Source organism: Pyxicephalus adspersus, chromosome 7, assembly GCF_032062135.1.
Source record: "Pyxicephalus adspersus chromosome 7, UCB_Pads_2.0, whole genome shotgun sequence".
NCBI lineage: Eukaryota > Metazoa > Chordata > Amphibia > Anura > Pyxicephalidae > Pyxicephalus > Pyxicephalus adspersus.
This window is the reverse complement of record NC_092864.1, coordinates 31,711,020-31,723,016: the sequence shown is the minus strand read 5'-3', so window position 1 is coordinate 31,723,016 and position 11,997 is coordinate 31,711,020. Positions and strand designations below refer to the sequence as shown.

At 42.3% G+C, this 11,997-nt stretch overlaps 1 protein-coding gene across 1 annotated transcript in view; it reads left to right on the top strand.

Moving 5' to 3' along the window:
- The window catches only part of IHH (Indian hedgehog signaling molecule), a 44,293-nt gene extending 35,202 nt beyond the window's left edge, over positions 1–9,091 (top strand). Inside the window, exon 3 of the mRNA XM_072418017.1 lies at positions 7,100–9,091. Coding sequence (XP_072274118.1) covers positions 7,100–7,770 — 671 coding nt within the window. The 3' untranslated portion in view covers positions 7,771–9,091. The remainder of the gene's footprint in view (positions 1–7,099) is intronic.
- The last annotated feature ends 2,906 nt before the right edge of the window (positions 9,092–11,997 follow it).

Below are 11,997 nucleotides of genomic sequence, written 5' to 3'. Positions count from 1 at the left end.
AAGTCTCACTTATATCAGCCAATATCAAATCTGGTTGTTCAGCACCTTAGTAAACACACATTTGACTCTGTCCCATCCCCGTATAACCAACACCCCATTTATAAGTTATTTAATTTATTTCACTGACCGGTCTGCTCATTGGGACCGCACGTTAGTAGCGAGATGGGAAGAATGTGGAATCGCAGGATCCTCCCAGGACAAATCCGTCATTTCTGGACATTTCTAATGAAAAGCTAATTTATTACTGTGAGCAATGTATATTTTTTTATTAAGAGAAGGCATTATTTGGTACTCTTATCTGTAGATTGTATATTTTGCTTCTGTAAAATTGTACAATGTATTTAAAAAATAAACTTATCTATGTTTATACAATCTCATGTGTATGTTTCTGGGCGATCGTCACCCACCTGGCTTTATTATATAATAAAGTGGGGGAGGGGGGATGAATCCCCAGTGGCCAATCAGAAGTTAATTTATTTGTTACTAATGTAAAAAGTAAAATAATATTTGTTTTATTTCTTAAAGATACATTCCTTCCTCTTGTTGTTTTAAAAATATGTACTCAGTATCCATAAATCCCATGTATCTTTTGCAGAACTGCATACTCTTTATGTAGGTGGCTACAATTCATGCTCATGCTATAAGCTCATGCTTATAGGCAGGAAGCTGACATTTTATAATCGCTCTGTTGCCCTCTAGTGTTCAAACAGAAATAAATAGATTCCATTAACCTTTGCACAGGCTGGCTGCATAAACCAACACTTCAAGTAAGAACACATTTTGTATAAATCTATTGTTTGTATATGTTTGTGCTCCTGTTGCTCTTTATAATTCTTGATGTAAAAATTGTGACTTTAGATCACAATGAAAGGCATTGGATGAGTGACTGCTGTTATCCAATATTCACTGAAACTATGCTCAAATCCCGCCTTTTAACCTAAATATGTGTAAAAACAATCAATTGGTAAATTCTGATCACTGGAGAGATAAGACTGAAGAAACACTTCCTCTTGCCTGCAGCAGACTGATGACATCAAGGTAGTGTATTGCCATGCATTATGGTGCACACTGGCAGCACCGAGTTGAAGTGTTGGGATGCCATTTAGAATAAATTTGAATTGGAGAGGTGCCAATGGGCCCAGACAAACCCTAAGCTGCCCAGCAAAGGTGACCATTACAGGGTTGGGGCAAACCATCCAGCACAGCCGGGGTTGCTCACAATGGTTGGCTTTTATTTATATGGGTATTTTAGAAAAAAAAAACTGTAGATGCAACTGCATAAAAAGTATTATCTAGTGTTAGAATTCCAGTTTTAGTTAACATTGAAAGTTCCATGTAAGCTTTTCTGGGCAGGGTCCTCTCCTCCTCCTGTGTCACTGTCTGTATCTGTCTGTCATTTATAACTCCTGTTTATTAATAATAATAATAATAATAATGTCCAGTAAAGTGACCACAAGGTGACAACCCTTCTACACATTTTTCATAGCAGAGCAAACAGGGTTGTCACTCTGCTAAAGGAAGTGTAAAATATTATAAACTTATTGGCAGAATCAACAGGGAAATAAAAACAAAACTTGCCATGATTCTGTATCTGACATATAGACTTTATATATTACCCAAAGTTTCAATTTGATTCCATAGATTTAAATAAGGGATCGAGCCAATTTATCAAACTTGCATTTTTTTACCTTGGCTTAGAAAACATCTGTTTGGTTGTTAATAATTGAAGACAGAAAACCTGCTCCCTCCTCCCCGGTGTTGTCCTGAGGTTTTGGCAGGTGACAAGTTATTTGCAGCTGTGAATATAAAGATAACCTCCCGCATGCAGCAACAGATTTCTTATCAGTTCATCGTTATTTCAATGAGGTGATGCAGTGCAGCGCTACAAAACACTTCACCACTTCAAAGGTATATGGGGGTGCATTGGAGTCATGGCAGTATGATCATGTGACCTGGCTCGGCCCCGGCCTGTGTGGTCTTAAAGCCCAGTACAGACCTGAAATATTGTCCAGGTGACAGAAGGAGGGCAGTGAGTGTGCCCAACAGAACTGCTGAGATAAAGTCAATTACCAGCCTATTACACTCATTGAATTAGGTCAGCATGACCTGATTGGTGGACAAAGAGAGGAGATTGGTATAGCACAACCATTGTGCAGCACTAAGCAGGAACTATATTAGGCCGGTTTGGCTTCCCAAATGTACATCTAAAAAGCTGCACATATTCCAAATGATTGCCTTCCAAGGAAATGGTTGTGCATGGTGAAAACCTGACATGGGTACCCCTATGCCATTCATACTGGGGAATCAATAAATGACAGATCTGGTATGACCGTTGAGCATTTCATTGCCCAGCAGGGGGCAGAAGGTGTTTCTTACTATTCTGCCCCATGGCTGTTGTTTTTGCTGGGCATGCCTCTTTGTCATGGAAGGGTTATTGGGTGGCATAAGGCACTGTGACAAAGGTGAGGGGTGTCACGTTATGCCATATCCGGCACAGGGAGACACAAGGGGCTGTAAATGTGGAGGATTTTTCAGCAATTAGTGGTTAATGATTAGATGGAGCTTAGAGCGAGCTGGTCTGGGCAGGTCCCATCCTGCTGTGAGCGATTAGGGAGTGCGCGGCTGGCCTTGTATTCCTGGAGTTTACCTTCAGTGCCCAAATATGCCGTTATTTTATTTGTATTGCATATGATTGGGTGATCAGAGTGACAATGGTATAAAAGCTGAAGTCTGGGATCAGAAAATATTGTCAGTACCAGAGCCTCGTGTATTCGTAGAGGAACCTCGGGGGGATTTGTGTATTTCTTCCAGATTGTGCAAAACTTCTTGTAATACAGACCGCTCACTGCTTCTTTCTCTCCTTGTGTAGGGTGACTGGTCTTGTCTCCGCCCCCTCCTGTGGTTTCCTGCAGGCAGTCTGTAGTGGATGGAGTTTATAAGCCAAGTTTAGTTTTGAGATATGTGGCAATTAGGGGATGATTGTATTAGAAAAAAGGCATTGAAAAGATATTAAATTGGAGTCCCAAGTTCCTGGTTCTTGCACTCCTGCCAGTTGGGGCCCTCGAGAAGATGGGGGCCCTGGGCAATCACCCAGTTTGTTCAAACCTAACACCGTCCCCAAATGGCAACTGAGATGGAGAGGTCGTAAACTGACCTTTTTAGGCCCTTTGCAGAGCTTCCTGAATGGGAGATGCAGCAGACAGTAAGATGAATCCCTTTTTTAGACTGTTGTCACCTCAACAGGTGTGCCCATTGGAAGATATTCATTTCTTTCTTCCTGTTCTGGTGACAACGCTATCATTTTAGATTTCCTGTCTCTTTCTGTACCATGAGCTTACATGTGCATTGAATGTATTTATTGCATGGTATTAACCTGTAAAGCCAGTGGCCCATGCAGCTAACAGCGGGGCCCTGTGCAGAACTGACTTAGCCAGCCCCCCCCCCACACCAAACAGACTTGGCGTCCTTGCCAAACTAACTTGGGATCCCTGTTGGCTGGGTGCTGCAATCCTGGATTCAATGTCAGCAGCCCCAGCAGGCTCATAACTGTCAGTCAAAGTTTTTTACTTCATTCCTTCCCCAACATCTACATATAAGGCTATGTAGGAAGATTAGAGGAGGGGCAGAGGAGCTGGGACAGCACAGAGAGTACTTAGACACTCCCTAAAGAGGAGAGGGCTATAATATGTAAGGGGAAGGGGACTGTTTTCTGGAGTAGTTGGATCTGCCAGCACATTTTGAGGCATATTGCAAATAAATAAAAAAAACATATATTAAAGAAAACATTTCAGTGCTTTCTAAATACTTGATTTTTTTTTTATTTTACCTGCAGTTTTTTACATTGGTGACAGGTTCTTTTTAAGCAAATTATTTCTTAACGCTGACACCAGGTAGCAAAAAATAGGAATGTCGGTAACTTTTGGTGTCACGTTGCCATCGCTGCACCGGACGCAATTTCCCCGCTGGTCTGCTCCTCGCAGGGACAGGAAGGTTAGGTGGGGACAGACACCGGAGGAGTGAACAGGAGGACAAGGTAGCGAAAGGCAGGAGGTGAGAGGAGAGGGTTGGCCCCCGTTAGCGCTGACTCCTGCCAGACTGCTCCCCGCTGTGGTTACTCGCTGCATCTTAAACCCACATCCCCAGACCACAGGGAACACATCGCCCGGCCCAGCAAAACAAGACGGATATTAAAAATAATCACAGTTAGGACCTTGGAAAAGTTCAAAACGACCTGATCACCTATATTTAAACCAAAAGCAAACAGGGGTTTAAGGCGTGTGCACTAGGGGGGGGGACGCTGCTCCTAAACAGCACCGTTTACTTGCCAGAGGTAATGCAAGGACCAGCAGCAGCATCTGTCTGCCAATCACAATCCAGTGTTCCATGGTCCAGACTGTGATTTCATTGGTTACTATTGGGGGAAAAATTATAAAGCAGTGCAGGTGACTTTTACCAAAAATTCACTGGCAGTGAATCAATCACTGTCATTGAAAATGAATGCACCAGAAAAATTTGCCTGCAGTGATTGGTGAACATCAGATTCACTGCTTTATAAACTCTATCCTGTGTGTTATTCATCATCAGTTTAATTGCAACCAAGAGTCAGCACCTGTGCAGAACTGACTTGGCCCCCCACCACCACCATTACATTTTGGCTGCTGCGAGGGTTCCCAGTTGGCTTACAGGGGGTCAAGGTTTTCATGCAGGAGTACAATTTGCACCTCCATTTATCTGCCCCCAGTAGGATGTCCACAGCAGCAGCATTGGGTATGTTATGGAGCCACAATGCCAGACTTGTGCACCCCGCTATGATTACAACACAAATCCATGTAGCTCAAAGACTCGATGATAAAGTGGGGCCCCCAAATGCACAGCACCCCCAGCCATTTCATCAGTCTTGGAAAAGACAAATGCCAAATTTGCCCCTCTATCCATTGCTTGTAAAACTTGTAATTCAATTTTGAATTAATTAAAGCTTAACTCCTGGCAAATGCAGAAATATCTTCTATCTCAATGTTCTTTGCTAGCACATGTGAATGCAGCATACCTGATTGGCTCCTGGAGCTGCCCTTCCATCCAATCTAAGTGTATTGCAGGAGACCCAAATCAACACAAATTCAGATAATTGTAGCAGTTTCTAAAGCAAAGCACTGATCACTGCCATCAAAAGTCAGATTGCCTTTTTATAAATGGTATAAAAAATGGTGAATAAAATTGGCAAACATTTATCAGATTGTCACTTATTTATAAAAGCGTCCTTTGTGTATATCCAGGGGCAGGAGAAGTGCTAAGTGTGCCACTACACGAGGGCCCCGGACCACCCTCAGCTAAGAGGGGTACCCATAGATGCCCCAAGTCAGTTGTGCACAGGGACTCACTGTTGGCTTCATCCACCATTGTCGTGCAGTGTCTGTGATTGGCATCAGACTTTTTCTAATACCCAACACTGATTTATATTGTATTGTAATTTAGCACAATGATTTCTGTGATTTTTATATCATGCAGCACAGCAGAGCTCTGGACACCATGTGCCCCCTATCCTGAGATGTCTCGCTGATGACAGCGTTGGTATAATAAGTGCCCATCACAGCTTACCCCTGCTGCGCCTGGCACAGCTCCCCTCACCGCAGCCGGATCCGTGCCCAGCTCAATATTTGCAGAATCTTCTTGTTTATGCTCCTAATTTTTATTTGTGGTTTGTGGGATGAGGGCAGCGTCCATTCTCGGGGCGGATGTGTTTGTAAGCACACGGGGCCGATGACGGGCTATTTATTCTCTCTCTCTCTTCTCTTCATGGCTTCGTCGACAACATTTTATTTTCAGAATACCGTAAATACAGCTTCTTCTTCTTCTTCTTTTTATTTTGGCATCAGTAAAAACAAAGCAAAATAAAAAGTTTAAAATAAAATTAAAAATCCTGCTGGGAAATGGGTTCACCTAATACGTGTCAAATAATTACTATTTTTATTGTTTTTTTATTATTTTAGCTGGGAGAGGGATGGAAAATAATGGGGAAATAAATGGAAAGGGTTGGCAGGGAGGCAGAAATGAAGGGCGGCGGGTGCAGAGTTGTTCCAGGGTACACTATGAGTGATAAAAGCAAACCTGTCATAAAAATGTTTACAGTCCATCGGCTTATATACAGTGCCCAAAGATGCATTGAATGCTGATCCGAGACTTTCAATGCTGCATCTGGCAGGCCAACTTTCTCACTCACCATGGCCATAGATGGGCCCCAGTGCTTTTACATGCAGGGTTTGCTATCAAGTGTATATCTGACCATTGTCTATAACTGGCAACAGCATTTTGGTGGGGGGGAGGGAGGTGGGGTGGCACTGCATTTGGTTTCATAAAGAAATGGCCCTAAATGTATGTCAGGGTTAAAAAAAAACTCTGCAGTGCATGTACCTTGCCCCATGAATAATTATAATCCCCATAGGTACAAAAAATGATTTGTTGATGTGCCAAAATGCTCTCAGCTCCTTATTAATTATACACCATTTTCTGTAGACTTCCTGCTGTCAGCCTTTACAATCCCTGGTAATTAAAATGCTCCCTCTCTCAGACACTGCAGCTCACAATGGAAGGCAGTGAACTGTCATCCTAGAAGCAGTGGGCTGGACAAGGTGTGGCTAGGTGCTGATTGACAAGCTACAAGCACAAACCAGCCATGGCAATGCCAATAGCCCCGCCCCTTTATCATCTCATCCCACTGTAATGCTAGCTGACACGGCTTACAGAAGAGTGACAACACTGCTTTGAGTACAGAAGTGGTGCAGCATTGTTGTCACACCATCACAGGAAGCTGTATTAGGTAAACAGGTAAACTTTATTGGCAGAATCAACAGATATTTGTGGGACTGCAAAAGGAAACTTTATGGATCTAGAAATAAGTGCTGAAGTGCTGAAGGTTTTAAAAAGAGGCCATTGTTCTACTTTAATGAGTGTTTTTACCTTCCTCTGGATCAGTGATGGGATTGGGATTCATAAAGGTTACATAAAATCAAACAAGTTATATTGTTGTACATGTGTATCTGTAAATGTTATCATGTGACTTGCTGATCCTCCACTGACTGGCTGTTTTTGTTCTTTTTCCCAGAGCATTCTGTTGCCGCAAAGACTGGAGGCTGCTTTCCAGGAACAGCAATGGTCACGTTAGAGTCAGGTGAGAAACTTCAAGTCTCGGCACTGCGCCCTGGCATGCGAGTCCTGGCCATGGACGGTTACGGGCGCCCCACCTACAGTGACTTTGTGACCTTTCTAGACCGAGATCCCAGAGCGGAGAATTTGTTCCGGGTGATTGAAACTACGGATCCCCCTCGAACACTTACCTTAACCTCGACTCATCTCATCTTTGTGGCGGACAATTATTCTATGCCGACCGCTGACTACAAAGTGGTGTTTGCCAGCCATATAAGACCTGGTCAGTATGTTTTAGTATCTGGAACGGCTGGTCGCCTTGTGCCAGCTAAAGTGACCTCATTGAGTATGCGGAGAGAAAATGGCATTTATGCCCCCCTCACTCAGCATGGGACAATACTGGTGGATGACGTGATAGTTTCCTGTTTTGCCCTGGTACAAAAACAGAAACTGGCGCAGTTAGCTTTTTGGCCTTTACGGGTACTGTACAGTCTGGGGATGGCCTTGGGCCAGGAGTCATCCGAACTGGTGGGCATTCACTGGTATAGCCAATTTCTGTACCAGTTAGGTCAAATGGTCCTGAATGAGAATGAGTTTTATCCAATGAATCTTCTGCAGCTGGAAAGCTGAGGAGCTCAGAAGACCAATATCTGAAGGAATGTATAAAGATGGAGTAACGATCTGGCTTTACGTAGAACGTTGACCACCAAAGGGGATATAAGTGTTGTAGGTCATGTTATCCATCGCTACAGATTCCAGAAATTCTCTACTATATATGCATTCTTGCCTTAGTAAGTCGGTGTGTAACTTTCTTTCCGACTTGGCCAAAGTTGACCAGTGTAGGACCTCAACCATGGCGAGACAACTCTGCACTTGTGGTTTGCATCTTGAGTAGTAGTAAGAACTCAATCCACCCAACGGTACCATAACTACACAGAACACTGTCCAACCGGACCAGAACTTCAGAGAACAGACCTTCAGGTTAATCCGTAGACATTTGGAGATTTGGTCTTCCGTTATTCAAACAGCTTCTTAGCAGAATGCAGTAGTCGGAGCTGTTAATAGCTACCAGGCCGATGTGGTCACCTTGTAGAACTTTGAATGAACTGATAGGTCTGGTTTGCTTGTGTTTAAATTTCCAAGGTACTAACCAAAGGAGGAACTGTAACCCAAATGTTTACCCACAGCAGGATCTTTCAAGGGAAAGGAGATGAAACCAAGACCTTACACCTTAACCAAGGCTTTTAATATCTTCATAAAGACCAATTCTATAAGACATGAAGAGATGAAGTCTGAAGAAACTATAAATATACAAAATAAAGTATTGGTACAGTGATACAAATTAATTCAGCAACTCAATGTCAGGGTGGGGCACTTACTGAAAAACTAGGAAAATAATCAAAGCAACAAATTAATCAAATGACACAAAAGTAAATTAACTCCAACTATACCAAGGCCACCAAGCAATGGGAGAATTGGGCTACTTAGTTTTCTATTGCTCACCAATCCCAGTTTATATTCAATCCACCAGGGTGCCAAACAGTTTGACAGTTTGAATATTGCACTTGTCTATTAGTGAGTGAAGCTGGAGGTAAAAACCAAAAAGGGGTTATTACAGCATGGCACCCCCATCCCCCCCACTGCACCAGAAAATTGACTGCAACCTCCCAGTTTTAGCCATATTTATTTTATTATATAACTGTGTATTATAGGTGTATAAATGTTTCCTGTTTATATATAAATATATAAAACAAAGCTAGTAATATTATATTTCTGCCAGTACTTACAGAAGGGAAAAGATGGGTTTTTAAAAAAGGTAAAATGATTAATGGTATGGTGAAGGCTTAGAGGACAGACGGATTGTGAGGGGGTGCGGGCCCTGAGTGCCCCTTGGCAAAAGGTTGGGTTAAGCACATTTCAGCTCAGGTCTTCCAATAAAATTCATTCTGACTTATTTCTGGTGTGGGTGTCTTTTTTTTTATTTCTGCAATTATTTGCATAGTACAAAGGAAAAGAGAGCACAGCACACAGTTAGGTGTCCATGGTATCGACTTTTATTTAAATTACCTTTAAATTTTTCTAGTCCAGGATAGAATACCGTTAGCCAAACTTTCTCCAAACACATATCACAGTTCTGATAATTGATCAGGAAATACAAATATAAAATAGAGATGGCTGCATTTTTTAACTGTGTCCCCCTAGTCTACCCCTCTAATTTCCCTAGACCTTGACTCTTTGCCATGCACACTTAAAGTGGCTGCTGTGCCACCTTCTAACAACAGACAGCTCAGGGGGCTTCTCCCTCCATGTGACCTTTGTTTTAAAAATGGGGGTCACTAGGTGGAGAAAAAAATGCCAAAACACTGACACTGCATGGGGCATACCCACCCATATTAAGCTGAATTACATTTGAAGCACACCACTAAGTGTACAGTTGAAAAACATAGTGTATGTTAACTTTTACCAACAATAAATTTATAATTCTGCTCCATCAGTTTTTAGATGCTGATAGTCCTGTAAGGCAACATAAACAGGTCAGTGACATCACTTCTCTTCAAAGCACATAATTATTACAGCTTGGTCACCGGAACCTCTTCATCCTGCTTTATACCTCCAGAAGTATATGTTGTCTGGCCAAAAAAAACCCAAGCCTATGGGGTCAGTGTTATGTTCTGGGGTAACTTTGGGGACAGTGTTATGATCTTGGCAGCCTGCTGGGGCAGTGTAATGATCTGGGGTGTCTGTGGGGGCAGTGTTATGATCTGGGGTGCCTGTGGGGGCAGTGGTATGATATGGGGTGTCTGTGGGGGCAGTGTTATGATCTGGGGTGCCTGTGGGGGCAGTTTTATGATCTGGGGTTCCTTCAGTTGGTCAGGTCTAATGTAAGTGTCCTTATGTGCACAAAGAATAAGATTAGCTGACTCCCTGAATATAATGAATGAACAGACTTTTCCATCAATGGATTTTTTATCCCCTGATTGCACGGACATATTCCAAGATGGCAATGACAGGATTGATCGGGCTGGTAAAATATTGGTTCAGGGAACATGAGATATCATTGTCACACATGGATTTGCCACTACAAAGTCCAGACCTGAACCCCATTTGAAGATCTTTTACCCAAATTAAGTAACCCCCCCCCCCACTAACCCTATCACGAGAGCTCATCATTTTGAAAATCAGATTGTAGGAGGTAAGTACTTTGGTGTAGGGTTTAGGATTAAAAATGAAGGAATGAATGGGAAAAGGGGGGCATTGGCTATAGTTTTTCATTTCTGATTTTTCTATGCAGCCCAGAGATGCTTTGGTGCAGAATGGTGCCCCAGACAGGGTAGCAGCTTTGCTCTCTCCCCAATTCATTCCTTGGCCCCGAACCTATGCCCCTGCCTTGTGGATGATCTGATCCTTACCTAACCAGCCATTGACCTGGAACAACCATGCAGTATAAGAGCCAGGGACCTCACTGGTGGCATGCTAGCACCCAGCCAGTGACCCACACTGGATTAGGGTAACAACCTCTATGTGCACCCCTTTAAAAATAAACCAGTGGCAGCTGCAATTTATAACCCCCCACAAGTCCCCTTTAAATTTGTGTTTTCTGCGCAGAGCGGTGGCTTTAGGTCACAATCACATCGCGCTCGTTGGCTTTTTGATGGTATGATTGTGGATTTTTCTTCACTGGGAAGTCAGGAACGTTCACAACTAACAATGTCTTAATCAAAAACTTTCATATCGGTCCAAGAGAAATCTTTCTCTGCTAAATGCGCTTTGCGGATTGTTTATTTTCACAGAGAAAGCTGATCTCCATCAACATGGCTGGCGCTTTTTTATTTTAAACAGCCGACTGTATTGAAAAAATGTGAACATGGAGGTATTATAAAGAATTCCAAGCAGAAGTAGATTGTGATAATTGAGGTATTTAATGTCACATGTCATTGTCCTCACCTGCCTCTGAGAGGCCAGAGATTGGCAGTACTCTGCTGCCCTCTGGTGGTGAGTCTTTTTATTACATCATAACAAAAAGGAATGCAAAATCTGGGTCTTTTTTCCCCAACAGGAAGGGATTTACGTTTCTATAGCATCATGAACAAATGCAAAAAAAAAATGCTGTTTTTACATTTTCCACCTTTTTTGGCATTTTGTACTGCCTTGTTCAGCCATTTCACTTCCAAACTACCAGTACTAACTCCAGTGTCACCTGCTGCAAATCATGGCTCCAGATTGGTTATTTGGTAGTGCACACAGTGTCTGAAATCAGGCTAATCCATAAAACTAAATTCTTTTTAGATCTGCAGTTTATATTAAAAAATCCCTGGTGATCCTGCCGCGAAAGTCCTTGTTTAAGCACATTATGGTGACAAAGTTCTGTCCCAAATGTGCCCCTAGGCTGTCATTCTGTCCCATGGGCTTTCAATAGGGATTACAAATGGGCATAGTTAGCATGCAGAATGTTTTAGCAAGCTACACGCCATGTACTCAGGGTTTATATTATCTTTAATAGGAAAATAAAATAGTTTTCTGTTTTTTTTACCTTTTTTTAAAAAAAATACAATTTTAAATAGTTGTTTTGCGCTACATTTTTTTTTGTTTTAATAAATTTTTATTAAAGTTTTCCAGAACATACAAATAACAGACTATTGTAAAATAAAGCTGGCATTACATTTAGAAAAAACAAAAACAGCATAAAAAGAACATAAATTAACAGTACAATGCGCTACATTTTTTAACTGAATACAAGAATGTATTCCCACTACACCATGGGGTGAAAGCACAGCAGACACTGCTTGCTTCGCAGCTGCCTTGAACCTCAGACTTACCAATAAGGGAGGAGACACTGAGGTGGATCGGCCACTAAAA